General features: G+C 58.9%; 11 protein-coding genes and 1 non-coding gene across 12 annotated transcripts; 6 read left to right on the forward strand and 6 right to left on the reverse strand.

Annotated features, from left to right (window-relative positions):
* Positions 1-32: 32 nt before the first annotated feature.
* Positions 33-1,326, forward strand: BDZ90DRAFT_222686 (DNase I-like protein; the record flags this gene model as incomplete). Its single annotated transcript, XM_025504539.1, has 2 exons — positions 33-518; positions 601-1,326. 2 exons carry the CDS (start codon positions 33-35, stop codon positions 1,324-1,326), a joined length of 1,212 nt encoding a protein of 403 aa, XP_025360690.1.
* Positions 1,327-1,783: 457 nt separating this feature from the next.
* Positions 1,784-2,303, reverse strand: BDZ90DRAFT_228055 (hypothetical protein; the record flags this gene model as incomplete). The annotated part of the gene is made up of 2 exons (XM_025504787.1): positions 1,784-2,117; positions 2,203-2,303. 2 exons carry the CDS (start codon positions 2,301-2,303, stop codon positions 1,784-1,786), a joined length of 435 nt encoding a protein of 144 aa, XP_025360691.1.
* Positions 2,304-2,798: 495 nt separating this feature from the next.
* BDZ90DRAFT_233664 (hypothetical protein) lies at positions 2,799-4,993 on the forward strand. Its single transcript, XM_025506714.1, has 3 exons — positions 2,799-3,215; positions 3,287-3,649; positions 3,975-4,993. Exons 1-3 carry the CDS (start codon positions 2,943-2,945, stop codon positions 4,521-4,523), a joined length of 1,185 nt encoding a protein of 394 aa, XP_025360692.1. The 5' UTR covers positions 2,799-2,942; the 3' UTR covers positions 4,524-4,993.
* A 1,622-nt stretch (positions 4,994-6,615) lies between these two features.
* Positions 6,616-6,705, reverse strand: BDZ90DRAFT_t38. Its single transcript has one exon. It is a non-coding gene; the product is annotated as a tRNA-Met (tRNA).
* A 448-nt stretch (positions 6,706-7,153) lies between these two features.
* BDZ90DRAFT_246861 (P-loop containing nucleoside triphosphate hydrolase protein) lies at positions 7,154-9,827 on the forward strand (the record flags this gene model as incomplete). The annotated part of the gene is made up of 2 exons (XM_025507577.1): positions 7,154-7,542; positions 7,616-9,827. The coding sequence occupies 2 exons, from the start codon at positions 7,154-7,156 to the stop codon at positions 9,825-9,827; spliced, it is 2,601 nt and encodes an 866-aa protein (XP_025360693.1).
* A 6-nt stretch (positions 9,828-9,833) lies between these two features.
* Positions 9,834-11,578, reverse strand: BDZ90DRAFT_233667 (hypothetical protein). The gene is made up of 4 exons (XM_025506715.1): positions 11,462-11,578; positions 11,174-11,373; positions 10,684-11,095; positions 9,834-10,602 (listed from the first exon to the last, which is right to left on the reverse strand). The coding sequence occupies exons 1-4, from the start codon at positions 11,519-11,521 to the stop codon at positions 9,958-9,960; spliced, it is 1,317 nt and encodes a 438-aa protein (XP_025360694.1). The 5' UTR covers positions 11,522-11,578; the 3' UTR covers positions 9,834-9,957.
* A 420-nt stretch (positions 11,579-11,998) lies between these two features.
* On the forward strand, positions 11,999-12,513 carry BDZ90DRAFT_228059 (hypothetical protein; the record flags this gene model as incomplete). Its single annotated transcript, XM_025504788.1, has 2 exons — positions 11,999-12,119; positions 12,200-12,513. 2 exons carry the CDS (start codon positions 11,999-12,001, stop codon positions 12,511-12,513), a joined length of 435 nt encoding a protein of 144 aa, XP_025360695.1.
* An 18-nt stretch (positions 12,514-12,531) lies between these two features.
* On the reverse strand, positions 12,532-13,310 carry BDZ90DRAFT_233670 (hypothetical protein). Its single transcript, XM_025506716.1, has 3 exons — positions 13,039-13,310; positions 12,864-12,952; positions 12,532-12,778 (listed from the first exon to the last, which is right to left on the reverse strand). The coding sequence occupies exons 1-3, from the start codon at positions 13,128-13,130 to the stop codon at positions 12,744-12,746; spliced, it is 216 nt and encodes a 71-aa protein (XP_025360696.1). The 5' UTR covers positions 13,131-13,310; the 3' UTR covers positions 12,532-12,743.
* Positions 13,311-13,351: 41 nt separating this feature from the next.
* On the forward strand, positions 13,352-14,771 carry BDZ90DRAFT_58457 (hypothetical protein). The gene has a single exon (XM_025509697.1). The coding sequence runs from the start codon at positions 13,410-13,412 to the stop codon at positions 14,733-14,735; it is 1,326 nt and encodes a 441-aa protein (XP_025360697.1). The 5' UTR covers positions 13,352-13,409; the 3' UTR covers positions 14,736-14,771.
* Positions 14,621-16,120, reverse strand: BDZ90DRAFT_233671 (hypothetical protein). Its single transcript, XM_025506717.1, has one exon. The coding sequence runs from the start codon at positions 16,082-16,084 to the stop codon at positions 14,807-14,809; it is 1,278 nt and encodes a 425-aa protein (XP_025360698.1). The 5' UTR covers positions 16,085-16,120; the 3' UTR covers positions 14,621-14,806.
* Positions 15,921-17,145, forward strand: BDZ90DRAFT_233672 (translational machinery component). The gene is made up of 2 exons (XM_025506718.1): positions 15,921-17,030; positions 17,103-17,145. The coding sequence occupies exons 1-2, from the start codon at positions 16,304-16,306 to the stop codon at positions 17,108-17,110; spliced, it is 735 nt and encodes a 244-aa protein (XP_025360699.1). The 5' UTR covers positions 15,921-16,303; the 3' UTR covers positions 17,111-17,145.
* BDZ90DRAFT_233673 (hypothetical protein) lies at positions 16,979-18,186 on the reverse strand. Its single transcript, XM_025506719.1, has 2 exons — positions 17,785-18,186; positions 16,979-17,716 (listed from the first exon to the last, which is right to left on the reverse strand). The coding sequence occupies exons 1-2, from the start codon at positions 18,142-18,144 to the stop codon at positions 17,216-17,218; spliced, it is 861 nt and encodes a 286-aa protein (XP_025360700.1). The 5' UTR covers positions 18,145-18,186; the 3' UTR covers positions 16,979-17,215.
* Positions 18,187-18,247: the final 61 nt, after the last annotated feature.

An 18,247-nucleotide genomic window follows, 5' to 3' on the forward strand; every position in this document is an offset into this window, starting at 1 on the left:
TCCATCAAACCATCCTCAACACAGCCTTCGCTATGCCACCAAGACGCAACGCATCCCGAGCTGCTAGTGCTGCATCCACAGCCAAGGAGAGCAATGGAGCTGGACCCTCAACCCCCTCGACTTCCAAGGCAAAGGCAGCCGCGTCACCTCATGGCCAGACGAAGCGCAAGGCAGCTGACAAGGAGCAGCCCAAGGCAGAGGAGCTCGTTAAAAATGACGAGGGCAAGGAGTCGCCCCCAGCGAAGCAAAAGAAGCCCCGTACTTCCAAGGCCAAAGCAGACGCTGCCCCCAACGCCGGCGGTCTCCCTGACTCGCCCGCCGCACCTCGGGGTAAGGACGATGATATTCTTGCCTACGAGGGATGCCCAAAGACGGTCGATATTCCCAACCCGCTATCCTTCTCTGATGCTCCGCGAAAAGAGGGGACCGTACGCGTTGCGGCATGGAATATCGTGTCACTCAAGAGTGCAGAGGGGAAGGGACTTAGCAGGTACATCGAGGCAGAGGATGCTGATGTTGTGAGTAGCAGCAAGGAGGAGACCATGACGACGGAACAGGACAGCAGCGACTGACCCTTGTGCTTCAAAACCCCACACATAGCTCATTCTCACCGAAACCAAAGTGAATGAGCCTCCCACGTTCTTCCAATCCACGCGCTACCCGCATCAGGCCTGGGGAATCGGCGCCACAAAATCCTACGCAGGCGTAGCCGTCCTCTCCAAGATCCCGCCCCTCGCCGTCCACAAGGGCCTTCCCGGTATGATCCCCGCAGACTACGAGACCAAGTCGCGCTGCCTGGTCGTCGAGTACCCCGGTTGCTTCCTTGTCGGGACGTACTGCGTGAACGCGGGGGAGGGGCTGAAGAGTATGCCTGCCAAGCAAGGCTGGAACACTGCGCTGGCCAAGAGGATCGCAGAATTGGACGCCCAAAAGCCAGTGGTGTGGACGGGAGATCTCAACGTGGTGTACGATTCGTACGACCTTGCCCGTGCGAGTCAGAAGTGGAACAAGTCTGCCGGCTACACGCAGATTGAGTGCGATGCGCATCGAGCCCTACTGGAGGGCAAGGCAACGGAGGGGGCAAAGCCGCTCGTCGACGTTTGGAGGGAGCACCACCCTGGTGCCAAGGGGCATTTCACCTACTATGGTTGGAGAGGGATGTGCAGAGCCAAGGGGATTGGCTGGCGCATCGATTCGTTCATTGTCAGTGAGAGGGCCAAGGACAGATGTACTGGGTGCGAAATTAGGCAGGAGGTGTACGGGGCCAGCGATCATGTGCCTGTGTATGCCGACTTGGATGAGAAGTTGTTCAAGGGCGGCGAGTGAGGGAGGCAGTTGGGACGGGCACAGAGTTGGGTCGAATAAGGTCTCTCATCTAGACGTCTGCACATTCTTCGCTGCAAGTATCGTGGCATTTGGCATATTCAATTGTCCGTGAGCGAAATCGAGCGCGCTGTGAAGAACGCCTGTGCAACAATGGGAGACCGAGATGTAGAGCGCAAAGGCCGAGGCAGTCGGGAAGGCGGAGGGACATTATCGAGGAGAGGCGAGACGAGTGGCTTCCATCCATGACGCCTGCTTAGAGGATGACTGCTCGGTCCTGCGTTGGGAGCCAGCGCAGAGACGAGCCTTTGCCCAAGGGGGCAGGCGTGGTAGGGTGCGTGGGAGACTGGATGGCGTAAAGTCGACGAAGATGCCTCGCCGATGATCTATGAACAGTAGAGGCCGAGACGACAGGAGTCCCCTTGCGCCGCAAAAGGATGTTGTTGCGAGCGCTGCCCGCTTAGAAAAGGAGGTACGCAGCCCCCGCCGCGAGACCACCCAGTGCCGCAACTGCGTGCCCACCCGCCGCAGCCATACCGAAGCCCTCTGCACCAGAAGACTGGCTAGTGTTGAAGCCCGGGATCTGGTTGGTAGCCAAGATCCTGCCAGACGAGACTACGGGCGAGGGGATCTCAGTCGACTGTGGCGGAGTGTAGCCGCTGATCGTCTGAAGGCCCGTCGCTGAGGTGAGATCATCACCTCCGCCTCCTGCTCCTCCTCCCAGACCGGCACCGTTCTGTCGCCTTTCCAGCTCGAAGGGCGTAGGGACTGCGTCACGCGCTGCTACGGGAGAGCTGTGAAGAGTACCAAAGAGGGCGTGGAGATGTGGGCGTTAGCGGATGCTGTGAAGACATGTACACACGGGCGCGCAACACTCACGCTTCTCTTTGCTCGAACGGTGCTGCTGCGACTTCAGTGGCAACAACGGCCGATGCTGAGAGGAGAGTAGCCAGGGCTACGACGAGGAGTGATGTGCGCATGACTGTGATGCGTGCGATTTGAGAGAGGACGGAGGGCAGAGGTGGATGCACTTGGCTTGTGTAGTCGAAAGCTAGCTCTGCCGGAGGGTATCTGGCACCAAATGAAGTGCCGTGCAGTGAGAGGCGAAGAGGAGTGGTAGTGGTGCGAGTTCAAGGTCGAAGGCGGTCGTGGTAATGAGGTCGAGACGGTTGCTTGGCTTGGCTTGGCTCACGACTCGACGTCGTTTGGGATGTTTGAAGCCGTCAAGAGGCACGCCGCCACTGTGAGAGAGGCGTGCGCCTGGCGTCCGCCCGTCGCCCGCCTCGTGCCGACTGGCCGGCCTCTCTCTGGGCCTCCCAGGGGCCAGGAGCAAGGCGTCGATCATCCATCGATGTCGATTCGCTCGCGTGGCAAGCCGCGCGCTTTTTGCCAGAAGAAGTGAGGGAGCGAGGGCGGCGACAAGCAAAGGCTCGCCAGAGGAGCGTCTTCCCTTCGTGGCCTTTGCTCAGCGCATGCTCACTTTCTGCTCGTCATCAACAGCAGTACCAACACTACTCAAACAACAACAGCCACTGCGCATCGCCGTCTTCTCTCTGCAGCCCCCTTTATACCGTTGCTTCAGTTCAACCACCCTCAACCCCACCAAGAAGCGTATCAGGATGCCGCCAAAGAAGGGCGCCCCAGTCGTCGAGAAGGCTCGCCTCGGCAGGCCTTCCAATAACTTGAAGATGGGCATCGTCGGTCTTCCCAACGTAGGCAAGTCGTCTCTCTTCAACACCATTGCCAAGTGCGACCTCGGAAAGAGCGCAAACTTCCCCTACGCTACCATTGAGCCCGAAGAGGCTCGTGTTCCCGTCCCCGATGACCGTTTCCTTTGGTTGTGCGAGAAGTACAAGCCCAAGAGCGAGATCCCAGCTTTTCTGACCTGCATTGTGAGTCTTCGCAGCTGCCAGTGCCCCACGTCGATCAGAAGTGACTCATCTCCTTCACCCCTCTCATGCAGGACATTGCCGGTCTGACTGCTGGAGCCTCGACTGGTGCTGGTCTCGGCAACGCCTTCTTGTCCAACGTGCGCGCAGTAGACGGCATCTTCCAGGTAGTCCGAGCGTTCGACGATGCTGAGGTCATCCACGTCGAGGGTGATGTCGACCCGTGCAGAGACATGGAGATCATCTCAAAGGAGCTGCGTCTCAAGGACATCGAGTGGACCGAGAAGTCTCTCGAGACGGCCAGGAAGAATGCTCGAGGAGCCTCTGGTCTCGACGCAAAGAGGAAGCAGGAGGACATTGCCACCATGGAGAAGGCTCTCAAGGCGCTGACAGAGGACAACATGGATGTGCGAAAGGTCGACTGGTCGCCCAAGGAGGTGAGTAAGCGTGCGAGCGGCGCAAAGAGGCTTGTAGTGGAAGTTTGGACGTGGCATCGCAAGGCGGCAGCATGACCGCTCCTCTAAGGATGAACAAGAGGGCGCACATTGAGACCCTCGAATTCTAATAACCCAGCTCGTCGATCGGCCTCATCAGCTGAGCATGAGAAAAGAAGTTTTATTCTGAACCCAGAGCGGAGCAGCAGCACCAGCCAGGAGGGAAAGGACATCGGGGCAGGGGAAGGAGGGCGAGGAAGTCTCGGCATTCACTCGCACCCGCAGCGCGACCCGCTCACACTCCTTCTCCACGCTCACACGCTCGCAGGTCGACGTCATCAACACCATGTCCCTCCTGACCGCCAAGCCCGTCATCTACCTCGTTAACCTCAGCGAACGCGACTACGTCCGCAAGAAGAACAAGTGGCTCCCCAAGATCAAGCAATGGATCGATGAGAACAACCCAGGAGACCAGCTCATCCCCTTCTCCGTCGCACTCGAGGAGCGTCTTGTCCAGGCCGGCTCACCAGAGAAGGAGCAGGAGGAGCTCAAGGCTCTGGGAGAGAACGTGACGGGAGCCCTGTCCAAGATTACCAAGGCAGGCTACGATGGGCTCGACCTCATTCGTTACTTCACCTGCGGACCGGACGAGGTCCGTGCCTGGTGTATCCGCTCGGGTACCAAGGCTCCGAATGCTGCTGGGGTCATCCATTCCGACTTCCAGCAGAAGTTCGTCTGCGGTGAAATCATGGCATTTAGCGATCTGCAGCAGTACGGGACTGAGGGGGAGACCAAAGCGGCGGGCAAGCTGAGGCAAGAGGGCAAGAACTACATCGTCGTGGACGGAGATGTTTGTCATTGGCAGGTGGGAAGATAATGTCGAGCATGAGGAGGCAATGTCATCCATACAGCGCGATCCCATTGGTGCGATCACCTGAGCGTCGCTTGACTGCAGGCAATTCCCTCTTCATTTGTCCTCGCACCTCAGTAGAAGCACACCGAGCTGACCCCCTCATAGCAAGCATCGACGAGCAGCGGCTTACAGACAGCGCCGCAGTTGAGAGTCTTGCAAATCTTGGCCCTCATGGGAGGTCCGATCTTGGAGCGGAAGGAGGAGCAAGCAGTCTTCACATTGGCGAGCGTACCTCTGGCGGTTGTGTTTGAGTCGAGGGAGGAGACCTGCATGCCTTTGCAGATGAGATCTTCGAAGCAGTCCCCTAGATGCGTGGCTTGGAGGGTTGTGGTCAGGAGGAGCATGGCGAGAACGACGGAGATGGCCATGCCATCTCGCAAGAAAGCGATGAAGCAGGCCACCATTCAATGGAAGGTCAGCAAGGTGAGAATCGGTACGCGTCGGTCGCTGACAGTGAGGAAAAGCAGAGAAGTCACCCTGGCCTGCTGCCCACTCCGGTGTCACTAAGCCACCTCGGCTTAACGAGCCGCCACGAGCGCAACAATCACGCCTTCGGAACCTCGTACAAGCACCCCCTCGCCGCACTCAGAAGCATACCGACAACTAGAGATCTCGTGATCCTGAGGCAGGTGCTCCAATCAATAGTATCACACTGACGGCAGTCAGCCATGTGGCACTTGAAAAGTGTTCGATTGCTCGGGTTCATGGATCGTGTTCCACCGTGGCATGAGCCTTCTAGGCTGAGAGCAGGACAAGAAACATCTTTTTCTAGCTCGTGTTTGACTTCTCTCGCATTCGCTCTACGAAAAGCAGACCGTCCTCAAAAGGCCGCCTGATCCCAGGATACAAGCGCCGACGCTGAGAGGGTCGCAGAGCTTGCAATCGGACGTGCGACAGATCTGAGCGTTCAAGTTTGGCGAAGGTCCCACGGCAGACTTGAAGGCCTTGCTGCGAAAGGGCGAGAGAGGGGTGCTCAGCGCTGAAGAGCGTCCCCAAGCAGGTCGAAGCGCTCACTCACCAATAGTCAGTGTTGGTACCTACGACTTGATTCTTCGCCAGATTGCCATCGACGCTATGCGCGACGGCACCGTTGCAACCTTGCCAATTATCGTAGCAATCTTATCGTAGCAATCGCCCGCATGTCCAGCAATCACGCCGTTGAAGAGCGTGAGGAGGCTGAGCAGGCCTGCGGCCAGGAGCGAGGTTCGCAAGGGAAACGTCGAAGCGATGAGCGGCATCATGTCGCTTGTGATAGTGGTCAGGCGGGGTGAGGCGGTCGGTTGGGGAGGAGGCTGTGGGGAGACGACAGGGAGGGATCGAGCTGGGCTGACGCGCGCTTGATATACGAGAGCGCTGAGGCCGTGGTGGATGACGAAGCTGACGTGGATACCCCCTTGACCATCGGCTGATAGCGGCCGTGATATCGAGACGGCGCGGTGGGTCCGTAGCAAGCGGCCCGCGCCAAGTCAGGACAGTCCTTCACAGTACGCAGCGCTCGATGTCCATCGAGGAGCTTGAGCGCAATGCAGCAAACACGTGAACTCACGACGGCCGGAAAATCACACGTAGCCCTGTGCCCAAACCAGTGAGCTACTATTGCCGTCGTGGCGACGACAAAGACGTACCGGGGGCGAGATGTCGATAGCGAACGGAATCTCGAAGAGTGACAGGCAGGCAATGGTTAGACCAACCGAGCTCACAGCAAAGCATAATGAGGCAGAGTGATCATCTGCGAGCTTGCCCAACGCCTCATGTTTCCGGTCAAAGTCGTGCATCGACCTGGCCCTCGTGTGTGAAGCTCAATTCTGTCCTGACCATCGCGGTGGCTCTAGAATCGCGGTGGCTCTAGACGGAAGAGCAGGTCGATTGACGAGTGAAAGCCCATTCTTGTAGGAGTCACCAGTCAGGATTTGATTCTTATTGCCAGGGGACATGTTTCCCCGGACGACGCGAAAAGCGGCACACTCTACATTCGATGAGCGGCGGCAGGGTCAATGTCGCGCTTTTCGTACGCGCCAATTGGGCGGCGTCGGCAAAAAAAGTGGAGCAAAAGAAATAGCTGAAACTGGTTTCGATCCAGTGACCCTCAGGTCACCTGCGTTGCCGCAAATATGAGCCTGATGCGCTACCACTGCGCTATTCAGCTGAATGGGAGGGTTTGGCAAAATGAACAAACTATATACAGTCACAGTCATTCATCACCCTGCACTCCCACGCTCCTGGCTGCTCAACGCGAACGCGGATGGACGAACGCGACGTGAGGTGAGCAGCCGCTTCCTCGACAGTGTTGCTCTTCCTTACCACCAATCTTCACTCTCTCGCCCCGCGTCATGGCGACGCTGCAGCGATCACCGCAGCGATCACCGCAGCGATCACCGCAGCGAGCCATCAACATCGAGCCCTTGAGTTTCCTCGACGAAGACGAGGAGGGAGGACGAGACGACAGGCGCACGCCATTGCAGAACGTCTTGTCCGAGCTCAACGGCCTAGCTTCAGGCTCTTCATCGTCGCTGCGCAGAAGTCCTACTAAGGAATCACATCGAGAGACAGCGCCCGAGTGGTCATTTGAGGACGATCTTGAGGCGGAGGAGGAGATGCAGAGGGAGACGCAGTGGGGTGCAGAGTCGCACATCGAGCAGTACGATGAGCCAGAGGAGGACGACGATGAGCTCGAGGCGCTGAGAGCAGGCGAAGGTACTTCGTCACGCCCGCGCTTTGAGGAGAATGGCCTGCTGGGAGGCCAGGACGATAGCGGCGAGCAAGCTAATATCTCAAGCCGCACTGTCGCCCCACCAATGACTATTGTGATTGACAATGAGGAAGACGAAGGCGCATCCTCAGAGGCGGGCCCATCGACACGCCCCCTCCCGACTCGAAGCTGCGAGGCTGCGATACCAAAGTACATCCCCGCGGGCCACTTCAACGCCGTTTCCATGGACGGCCACATCCTGCGCTTCGAGAGGAGAAGAAGACTGAAAGGATGGTGAGTATTCGCGCCTCCGATGCCCGATGGCTTCAGCTGACATCCACCTGTCTCTCCACTGCTCTGCCGCCAGGAAACCACCCCCACCCCACTTTGGCGACGAGCGCAGCACCGGCCTTCTCTCACGTCCCGTTCACCAGATCATCGACGCTATCAAGGCGCAGGAAGCAGAGGCAATCGTATCAGCCAGCGAGGCAGCCCTAGTCGAGTCTGTCGCCCCTTCCGCCTCTACATCAGGACCACGCCAAGGAGACGGCAAGGTCTGGGTCGAGCGCTACAGACCGAAGCGCTTCACGGAGCTACTCGGAGACGAACGGGTGCATCGCGAGGTCATGGGATGGCTCAAAGAGTGGGACTCTTGCGTCTTCAAGCGCAAGGCGAAGCGAAAATTCAAGGACATGCCGCAGACCTCTTCAGGCCTGTCTGCTCCTGCCGAGTATCGCGACCCTTACGACCGACCACAGCAGCGAGTGCTCCTCATATCAGGCGCGCCAGGTCTCGGCAAGACGACGCTCGCTCACGTCCTCGCCAAGGCGGCAGGCTATGGCGTCTACGAGCTCAACGCCAGCGACTCTCGTACATCTGGCGCAGTGACGGATACAATCAAGATGGCCCTCGAGTCGGCCTCGCTCAAAGACTCGCGCCCAACCTGCCTCGTCGTCGACGAGATCGATGGAGCTACGGGAGGAGGTGGCGGCTTTGGCTTCGGCGGCGGAGGCAATGACGAGTCTCGAGGCTTCATCAAGGCGTTGGTGGACCTCGTCGAAGCAGGCAAGGGGAGTGCCGGACCCAAGGGTAAAGGAGGCAAAGGCAGCGGTGGAGGAAAGAAGCGCAAACACAAACCTCTACTGCGCCCGATCATCTGCATTTGCAACGACCTCTACGCCCCTGCCCTCCGCCCTCTTCGCCCGCACTGCAGGCTCATCCGCTTCCAGAAGCCAACGCAGAACCACCTCGTATCTCGACTCAAATCCATCTGCGAGCGCGAGGCCATCTCAGCCACGTCTCGCTCCCTCTCTCTTCTGGCCGAGCTCACGCAGGGCGATATCCGCTCATGTCTCAATGCGCTACAGATGGCAAAGCAAAAGCAGCCGCGCAAGGCTATGAATTCGCCCCTCGACTTAACCGAGAGCGATATCCGCGACGCAGGCAAGGACGGCTCTACGAGTCTCTCTACAGTCTGGAGCGCCCTCTTTCGTACAGCCTCCCCTCGCGAGCGTGCCCGCAAGACGCAGCCACACGAGGGTCCGGCTCTGACCCGCCACCTCGTCTCCCTCGTGCAATCATCAGGCGAACACACCCGTCTCCTTCAAGGGTGCTTCGAGCACTACCCGAAGCTCAACTTCGTCGACGACGGCTGGTGGCGTATCCGTTCCGTCCTTCACTGGGCCGACTTCGCCATGGAGCTGCAGGATAAGGCCTTCTCTGGCTCAATGTTTGAGCTCATGGGGTATGTACCCTACTCATTCGTTCGCTGGAATCACCTGTTCGCAAATACGGTCAATCCCGTCCCGGAATGGCCGCGAGCCGACTACGAAGAGCGACTCAAGCGGCAAGCCTTCAACGAGATCGCACTCGAGCTCCACGGTACGCTGCCGCCTACTCTGCGCTCCCTCTTTGGCCGCGAGGCCGTGGTCCGCGAGCTAGGCCCCCTGCTAATGCGCATCCTGACACCGGACCTGCGTCCCGTCAACCAGCAAATCGTCAAGACTGACGAGCGAGAGACGCTTCAGCGCCTTGTGACGGTGATGCTCGACCTCAATCTCGACTTTGTGCGAGACAAGACAGAGGAGGGACAGCTGGTGTACCGCCTAGAGCCACCTTTGGAGGTTTTTACTTCCTACGACGGCAAGAGGAGCGGGTCCGTGAATGTGGGAAGGTACGCTGTGCGACAGATCGTACAGCGTGAGGTCGAGGCGGAGCGTGCAAAGAAGGCCCGAGGTGCGGCGGCTGTGGCATCGGGAGCAGCGGGAGGAGCAGCCGGTGCTTTGGCTGCGTACCGCAAGTCTGACGCCAATGCAGCTGGCGCAGTGGTCAAGAAGCAGAAGGTGGCTCTGGACTTCTTTGGACGACCAGTAGCCCCGAAAGCAGCCAAGCCGAGCGCTGCTGCCACTTCGCCTGCCCTTCCAGCGCCCATTCTCGCTGCTCGTCAGGCGAAGGATGCAGACACCGTCACGGTCAGGTCAGCACCGCCGGCTACAAAGCGTCTCAAGGTCCACTACCGTCACAACGAAGGCTATTCAAATGCAGTCAGGCAGCCCATCAAGATGAGCGCGCTTCTCTGAGCACGACGATGGGATAATGATAAGATGCATTGCTGGTAGTCCCTCGTCAACTCTCTCTCGTTACCTCCTCCATATCTGCTACATCTCAATATCATCCAGCATTTCTTTTCGACTGCTCTCGCGTGCGCTCTCACTTGCCCATCTGCCTCCTCAACATCATGATACTTTCCCTCTGATCCGGTGGTAGCGCCGCCACCTGTGCGTCGCTCAACCCAAGAACCTGCATCAACAATTGACGCTGCGCATCTGGCAGGTTCGGATTGTTCGCAGCCGCTGCGGCTCCACCGCCTCCGGCCGCTACGGCCGCTGCCGCCGCTGCTGCTGCGTTAGCTTGCGGAGGGGCGATAGGTGGTGCAGATGGGGGAGGCGGTGGCGGAGTGCTTTGCGCTGATGAGGCGCGACCGAGATGAGAGGGTTGGCCGAAGGGGGGACGAGAGGGAGGTGCGCCTGGAGGAGGGGTATTGCTGTATGGGTTGGCACCATACGCGCCGCCGCCGTATGGCTGCTGCTGCTGGGGCGGCGGGGGTCCTCCTCCCATACTCGGATATCGCTGTTGCTGGCCCATACCACCAGCAGCCCCGTTGACTGCAGGCCCGCCATTGGCTACCGCTGCTGCTGCTGCACCCCCATTGACGCCTCCGGCGAGGAGAATACGCTGCAGGATTGCTGGGTCGACGAGGTTCATCATGAGCATGGCTTGGAAGAGGGCGTAAGTGAGCTGTGGGTGGGAGCTGAGAAGATTTTGTGCTGATTGCGGGGAGGTGAGAATGAGGGACTGCGTGGGTGTTGGCGAGAGGAGTGATCGTTAGTCTAAATCGATGGCTCAACCTTTGAGCCAGTATGGGCGGACACTCACCTTGATTTGTCCCATGATGTCCAGCAGCTGGTCTGGCGGCAGAGTAGCCAAAGTCTGAGTAATGGCGTCAGTTGCCGTCTGTCCAGCCTGAAGGTTGACGCCCGGAGGCAGATTGTTGAGGTTGTACGGCGCGTCCATGCCCGCTGGCGCACCGCCGAAGCCGCCTTGAGGAGGTCCGCCAAAGCCACCCTGCGGGGGACCACCGTAGCCGCCTGGCCCACCAAAGCCTCCTTGCTGCGGAGGACCACCGAATCCTCCAGGTCCTCCCTGTTGACCGAAAGGTGGTCCTGCACCTGCTCCTCCGCCGCCACGCTGTGGTCCACCGGCGCTGGGATTGCCTGGTCTTCTTCCGTCGCGTTTCGGTAGCTCGCCGTCGATTTGACCCATCTGTGTGGTTCTTCCTTGGAAGACCCTGTGCGAGGAAGAGGAGGAAGGTAGAGGAGTGAGCTGAATGCTGTCAGCTTTTGATGACTGGCGCATGGTCACTCACGGGTCCACATCTGCCCAATCGATGCGCAGACTTCTCCCTCCTACGTCGACATCGTTGAGGTTGCGTACAGCGCTGGCCGCCGTCTCTGGGTCATGGAATTCGCAGAAGCCGTAGCCCTTTGGCTTGCCAGTGTCTCGATCGAAGACGAGGCGAAATCCTGCTACGGGGCCGACCTCTGAGAAGATGGTGATGAGTTGCTCCTGCGCAGCGAGGTCGAAGGAGGGGACGTAGGATTGGGTCAGTCGATGGATGCCAAGGAGCTAGGAAAGGTGCGCTGCGCATGCTCACCTCTGACATCTCATAGGGGATGTTGCCCACAAAGACGACGCGTGATCGAGGTGTGGCCATCTTGTCGTTGGATGCCGGGGCCTGTGTATATGCTCCTCTGCTTGGTCGTCGTCGATGGTTGCGAAGGACGGAAACGCAGCGTGTGAGCACCGTCGAGCGGCGCCTTGTTTCAAGATCGACAATTCCATCCGCGTCCCGCGTGGCTGAGATCGAGACCTCGACACCAGTCCGCCTCCCTTCGTCCACGGCTTGCGTTCTCATCGTCACGATCAATCAATCCTTTGCAACTTCAGAAACCATACAAGGTGCAGGATGGAAGCAGAGCATGCAGCACGACAGGCAAGGCTGGCCTCTTTGCGTCAGACAAAGGGAGAGCCATCGGCATCCACTTCCCTGCATCCTTTCCGCAAGGCCATCTCCAATGTCACCACGAGGAGACAACGACGTCAACAGCAGCGGCAGGAGAATGATGACAATGCAGAAGAAGAGGAGGACGACGAAGAGGAAGCTCGGCCAGCCGCAAAGAGCGAAAAGGCCATGCAACGTCTAGCAGAGTCGACAACAGAGGGCCAGCTACTGCGTCGCTTCCGCAACTGGGACCCGCGTACGGGCGAGGCTCGCAAAGGGGATTGGACGACAATCACGGGCATCGAAGAGGGTGAGCATGGCGCGCAGCTAGGCAGGCAAGCATTCAGCGGCAGGTCATGCTGATATCATCTCTACTTCACTCGCGCGCAGAGACAAAGAATCTTGAATCCCTGACCCTCGAAGCAGAAGCAGCTACCCGCGGCGCCGACCTCCAGCTGAGCAGTCTGGCCCCTCGAAAACCCAATTGGGACCTGCGACAACGCTTGGACAAAAGGCTCAAGAAGCTTGAGAGGAGGGACAAGGAGGCACGATTGATCTTGATCAGGCAGAGGGTAAAGAGCAGTGCAGCCAATAGCAAGGGTGGTGCAGGGGTGCAACAGGCAGCAGCGGCTGCTGAAGTGGCGGCTTTGGGGGGTTTGGTTGAACATGGTGCAGACGAAAGCGACGAGGACGATGACGAGTGAAGGGCGAGAGCTCGAGCAGCAGCGAGCTTCGCCCACGTAGGGCGGAGTCGTCAATCAATTGTAACATTAGCTTAGCATATAATCTCAGACCAGGCACTGCTCTGCCATCCTGCAGATAGTGTCGGCCGCTCCATTTGCAGACGGCAAGGTATGGACATCGTATTGGCTGCGAAGCTGACTGGGAGGGAAGCTAGAAGAGATTCAAGGAGGCAAAGTTGCTGGCGTCGCCTCTACTCCTCTAGTCGAAGGTCGCCTCGCTTCGGCTCTGTAGACAGCGAAGGAGCGTAATGAGGATCAGCTCACAGCGCTGAGGACGAGAAACCTATCAGCTGCATGCTGCCGCTACTTACTGATGACGGGATGAAGCTGTGCGAGGTACATGATTGCCCACATGAGGTAGCAGCATACGAGCGTCAGGATGATGCATGAGCGGATTAGGCTGCGGGAGCGATGCGGGCGAGTAAAGGTAATGTCAGTTGAGCGATCGGGTGGCTGAGAACCATCCGCGGTGCCCCTTTCACGCACACCTGGTTCTCTCCCTTCCTGACGGCACCCCAGCTAAAGAAGGAGATGCCCCCTACGGCTCCTCCGGCGATGACGGGCACCCAGCCTGACATTGCGGCGTGGCGGATTGAGGGATCGAAGTTGGCTGCGCTTGTCTAGGCGGAGGAATAGGTCGTGATACTTGTTACCGCTCAATTTGGTGCAGCTGATCTCTCCTGATGATGCGAGGCTGATAGCGACGTTAAAGTGGTGGTGGTGGTGGACAGGAGATGAGTTGAGTTGCGTTGCAGTCGTCGACTCCACCCCCTCAGCTCGACTGGATTCACTCCGCCCTCATCTGGTTGCCTTTCCCTTCCCGCCCTCGCGCCTCTCCGCCTTACACCTTCGCCAGAATGGCGAGGCCGCTGCCGCCAACGAGCTTTCTCACGCCCATTCGCAGAGAGCCGCCGCTTCAAATCGTTCAGGCCAACCTCGAGAGCCTCAAGAGCATCTATCTGGGGACTTTCGACGGCGATTCGGAAGATGAGGGCGATGAAGAAAGTAGGGGTACCCTTCTCCGCCTCGACGAACAAGAGCGCGAGTACGCTCAAGCATGGCTACGTCGCCTCATCGACTCGGAGCTGGCGTGGCTGAGCGCGGGCGACGGAGGGCAATCCAGCAGCACTGCTTCCATCCTCGATGAGACCGCCATGCTCTCGCAGCGCCTCACTGACTTGGCCGCGGGAGGCGGTCAGGGATTGGAAGACGCCGAACCTATGGAGCGGGTGTTCAGCTTTCCTTTTGACTTTGACAAGCTGACGAGGAAGGCGGGCGATCAGGCGCTGGTCGGAGACGAGGACGCAAAGACGTCGGCCATCCGAGTCACACTCGTCGATGAGCCGCTGCCTCCGTCAGGAAATGATGACCATCACGACCTCGGGGACCCGAGCAACACGGCCTCATCTGCCGCCGAAGCGGTAGGCGTGCAGACATGGGCGGCTGCCATTATCCTATCCGACTTGCTGGTACGCTCGCCAGAGGACATTCACCCTAGCCTGTGTGACAATGATGAGGGTCGCGGATTGAGTGTGGCTGAGCTGGGAGCTGGGACGGGTCTCGTGGGCATTGTCTGCGCCCAGCTGCTTGCTCAGAGGATGACGAGGGCAACACAAGGTGGGAACCGAGTTGTGCTGACCGACTACCACTCGATGGTGCTGGCAAATCTGCGTCGAAATGTCACCGCGAATCCTGTCCAGGCTACGGCGACAGCGGGAGGAGAGCCGCCCGTTCAAATGTCTGTCGAGTCTCTCGACTGGTCGCACTACTACCAGCAGGACGTAAATGCTCTCGCAGCACCGACGCCGCAACACGACCTGCTGCTGGCAGCGGACGTCGTCTACTCCCGCTCTCATGCCCAATGGCTCTACGCAGCCATGTCGGCCCTCCTCTCCCGTCGATCACCACATTCTCGCGCCCACGTCATAAATGCCAAGCGCATGGAGGGTCGCTTTGGCGAGTGGGGGCTCATCAAGCTCACAGACGAAGCGTTCGGGCCTGTCTGGACAGGTGATGCGAATGACCCAAAGGCAGGCGAGGATGACGATCTCAAACTCGTAGTGCTCCGTCGCATTGAGATGGCGAAGCGCAAGGGGCTGGGAAGGAGCGATGAGAGTGGGCATGTGTGGTGGACGTTGGGGTGGAAGAGAAAGCGCGAGTGCGAGTCTTCTGTACGAGTATAGAGCAGGGCAAAGAGCATTTCAATGTACAATAGCCGCACACAGGTATAGACAATAGACGCCTTCTCATCGGACTAGGCCGCCATTGCCCTCCTCCTACCACCGATACCTCCCATTCCCTTGGCCCCTCTTTGCCGCCGTCGAGCAGGCACGTCCTTTGTGCGATGGTCCCTCAGCTCATCCTTGCTCATGCTACCATGCGCCTCAACCCAGCACTGCGAGCAGTATGCGTCGCCTGCGCATCCTTCATACTCGTCATCGGGACATGAGCAGGTTAGCGAAGCATCTTCGGCGCAGAGGGAGCAAAAGGTCGTCTCATCCTCCTCGCCACCGCCACCGCCAGGTGTTGAGGGGAAACTGGGCTCGTCGTTGCGACCGAGATTGGCGAGGCGCTGTTGGATGTTCAGGTCTTTGCCCACAAGGCGGCGGAAGGGTGAGAGATCTATGTCGGCGGAGATGTCGTTGTGCTCTGGACCTAGCGTAGGGTGCGAGGGCTCGGGAAGTGAAGGTAAAGCGTCGGAGGGCGCAGAGGGAAAGATTGTGGCGGTCATACGATCGTCGTCGTCGCCGTCGTGACCGTCATCAAGACTGCGGCCGAGACCAGAACTGGTGGCAGCAGATGGCATGCCCTGCGACAGCGATGCTGCCGAGCTCGTCGAGACGTTGCACGAAGCACTGGAGCGGAGAGCTGTGAAGCGTGCGATAAGGTCCGCAGCCTCACGCTCGACGTCGTCCTCTTTGTTATTCTCGGCGGGAGGGATACTTGTTGCCGCTCTTTTGGAGGGGCCAACATTGCTTGACTCAGTAAAAGGGGTCGTTTCCATCTCGCCCATTGCCTCTGCGAGCTCTGATGCCATGGCTCCATCATCCTGATCAGCATCAAAGCCAAGCTGACCTGAGTTGGGCCGAACCAGGTGAGGCCACTCCTTCGCTACGGGTATGAGACGTCTGTCCTTTGCAGCACCGTCAGTGCCAGCTTGCTGCTTTGCGGCTGCAGCGATGACTTTGCGATTGCCATTGAGGACAGCATTAGCGTCTGAGACGGCTTCTGAAGCGAGATTGGCAAGCGCCTTCCCCTCTATGCCGACGTCAAGCGGTGCAGGAGCCGACGATGCCCGACTCAAAGGGCTGCTGTGTCCGCTTGTGAGCTCTCCGTGTTCCCGAGCAACATCAATCTCGTCCCTTGATTGGGCCAAGAGCTTCTCCACAGCATCTCCTTCGATGTCGCGTGCCACCCTCTGGCCGACCGTCGAGGGTTTTGCTGGCTCAGCAAGGGCCGACGTGGCTACCTTTGGTGCAGCAGCCTTTGTCCTGAGGGCCCTGAGCCTCTCTGCGAGGTCATCGGTGCCCATTCTTTCATGGCCGTGGTCGAGCGTTTAAAGTCAGGAGAGAGGAGCTGCAATATCAAGGCGGCGCTCCACTCAAGTGACCTTGGACGGGAGTGGACGGGCCACGACGGAACGGAAGACCGAGCGGCCAGGTCGGTCGATGCAGGCAGGCAGGCTGCTGCTTTTCGACGTCGAGGCCATCGACTACGAATTCTGGCACTCCGCCTCCTCAACCATACCATCATGCTTCGCAACGTCGTGGCCTCAACATCATACGCGACGACGGCGTGGTCGTCGCTCTGGGTTTCAGCGTCTACCTCACGCGCGCCGCTGCGCCTCTTCAGCAGCTCGTCGTCAGCTGGGGCAGAGGCCAACGCAACACCGAATCCAACTCCTCCCTCATCTTCCCAATCACAAGAAGCCTCATCAGCAGCCGGTCCATCGAGCGCGGCAACATTGCCCGGATCAGCAGCTACTGGCACACCTCTGCCAGGGTCCAGTCCCCCTACAGCATCGTCCTCCCTCTACCAGCCTTCCCAGCGATTTGGTCCCTCGTCATCTTCCTCCTTCGCTGGGAGAAGACCGACAACGATTCACAAGCTGCACGTGCAAACCACACGCAACAACACGATCATCACCCTCACTCGCCCCAACGGCGCCACTCTTTACTCCGTCTCCTCCGGCCAAGTAGGCTTCAAAGGCGCAAATCGCTCAGGCTTCGAAGCCGGCTACCAGACGGCTCTCAACGTATTCGAGACGCTTGCGCGTCGTCGTAACGAGTGGGGAGCAAAGTTTCGCAATGAGCCTGTAGCTTGGTTGCATGTGGTGTGGAATGGTTTCGGACAGGGCAGGGATGCTGTTTACAGAGCTTTCTTGAGCTCAGAGGGCGAGAGTGCGAGGGCGATGGTGCATACCATGAGTGATGCGACTAAGATCAAGATTGGCGGGGTCAGGCCAAAGAAGAAGAGGAGTGAGTGCGCAAGGCATCAGAGTGAGGCAGAACAAGATGATGCTGACCGCCTTCTCCCTCCTGCCACTCCAGACTACTAATCGTCCAGCCCGATGGATACGCAGCATACAGGCCTATGGTTCTCCCGTCTCTCCTCTTGGCAACCAAGTCGAATGACATTGCTGTCCTCTATTGCGGTCACACGCCTACTTTTTGAAGCCCTTGAACCACTTTGGTATCTTTTTCTCCTCCCCCTGCCCACCACTGCCACTGCCACCTCCTAGTGTTCTCACCGCACTCGATGAAGACGGTGCTGCCGGCGTGGCTGCCCCGCTCTCATCGCCCAGTCCCATTTTGGGCGGCTCCATCCTCTCTGCCTTTTCACGCAGTCCCTCTCTGAGCGGCTGTGTCGTGTCTGATCTATTGAGCTTCTTTGCCTCTGCACTCGTCGCGCCCTCCTCAACCCATCTCACGCTGACGACAGCAGCGCCTCCCCATCCCATATCGCCAATTTTCTTGCCCTTGAGGCGGGCGTCTCTTTCTGCCAGGTCCTGTCGTGGCGGTGTAGTGTAAAGCACGAAGGGCGGGACGGAATCGCTGAATGCCGTTGAGCGGAGCATGGGGTAGAGATCGAGGACTTGGGTGGAGGCTGAGGGAAGCGTGTACTCGAGTTGGGTGCGGTCGGGGAGGCGAAAGCGTACTCGGACCTGGCGAGGGGGGGGGCAACAAGAAGAGTATGAGATGAAGCTTAGGGAGTGACGCCACGACGACGTACCTCTTGATACGTCTTCTTCGTCTTGCCCTTGTCAAACTTGGCCTCATGCTTCTCTCTCATCGCCTTTGTCATGAGTGGAGCATCAGGCCCAATGCCTGCTCGCTGATTACGCTCCAGCGTCGATGCATATGCCGCCTTGATCTCTTCTGCCGTCGGTTTGGGGTCCTCAGTGGAGACGGGAGGTACGATGCGTGACGCTGAGGATGAAGGCGTCGACGACGTTGAGGATGAGGCTACGGCGGGTTGAGCAGATGTTGACGCTGTAGGCGGCAAGAAGACCCGAGGCGTGGGCCATGCAGGCGACGATGCGGCGGTCTGAGATGTCTCTGGAGGTATCGTAGGCTCTCCCGAGTTGGCCATGATTGTCGCGTGCGTACTTGTTTCCAATGTGGTGAAAGGTGACGAACCAAGGTGGATTCGCGGCCTGAGCTCCACGAGTCGGCCAGAGGGGCTGACGTAAGCA

The sequence above is a fragment of the Jaminaea rosea genome (genome assembly GCF_003144245.1).
Source record: "Jaminaea rosea strain MCA 5214 unplaced genomic scaffold BDZ90scaffold_12, whole genome shotgun sequence".
Taxonomy (NCBI): Eukaryota; Fungi; Basidiomycota; class Exobasidiomycetes; order Microstromatales; genus Jaminaea; species Jaminaea rosea.

Bases quoted from the DNA above. Each gene is read 5' to 3' on its own strand.
- BDZ90DRAFT_233664 (XM_025506714.1), top strand. From the start codon at position 2,943: ATGCCGCCAAAGAAGGGCGCCCCAGTCGTCGAGAAGGCTCGCCTCGGC. The intron at 3,216-3,286 runs GTGAGTCTTCGC...CCTCTCATGCAG, and splicing joins CAGCTTTTCTGACCTGCATT to GACATTGCCGGTCTGACTGC. The intron at 3,650-3,974 runs GTGAGTAAGCGT...ACACGCTCGCAG, and splicing joins TCGACTGGTCGCCCAAGGAG to GTCGACGTCATCAACACCAT.
- BDZ90DRAFT_233667 (XM_025506715.1), bottom strand. From the start codon at position 11,521: ATGGCCACACCTCGATCACGCGTCGTCTTTGTGGGCAACATCCCCTAT. The intron at 11,374-11,461 runs GTGAGCATGCGC...CTCGCTGCGCAG, and splicing joins TCCCCTATGAGATGTCAGAG to GAGCAACTCATCACCATCTT. The intron at 11,096-11,173 runs GTGAGTGACCAT...TTCCTCGCACAG, and splicing joins GATTGGGCAGATGTGGACCC to GGTCTTCCAAGGAAGAACCA.
- BDZ90DRAFT_233670 (XM_025506716.1), bottom strand. From the start codon at position 13,130: ATGTCAGGCTGGGTGCCCGTCATCGCCGGAGGAGCCGTAGGGGGCATC. The intron at 12,953-13,038 runs GTGCGTGAAAGG...TCGCTCCCGCAG, and splicing joins AGGAAGGGAGAGAACCAGGT to CCTAATCCGCTCATGCATCA. The intron at 12,779-12,863 runs GTAAGTAGCGGC...CGCTGTCTACAG, and splicing joins ACAGCTTCATCCCGTCATCA to AGCCGAAGCGAGGCGACCTT.
- BDZ90DRAFT_58457 (XM_025509697.1), top strand. From the start codon at position 13,410: ATGGCGAGGCCGCTGCCGCCAACGAGCTTTCTCACGCCCATTCGCAGA.
- BDZ90DRAFT_233671 (XM_025506717.1), bottom strand. From the start codon at position 16,084: ATGGGCACCGATGACCTCGCAGAGAGGCTCAGGGCCCTCAGGACAAAG.
- BDZ90DRAFT_233672 (XM_025506718.1), top strand. From the start codon at position 16,304: ATGCTTCGCAACGTCGTGGCCTCAACATCATACGCGACGACGGCGTGG.
- BDZ90DRAFT_233673 (XM_025506719.1), bottom strand. From the start codon at position 18,144: ATGGCCAACTCGGGAGAGCCTACGATACCTCCAGAGACATCTCAGACC. The intron at 17,717-17,784 runs GTACGTCGTCGT...CCCCCTCGCCAG, and splicing joins CGAAGAAGACGTATCAAGAG to GTCCGAGTACGCTTTCGCCT.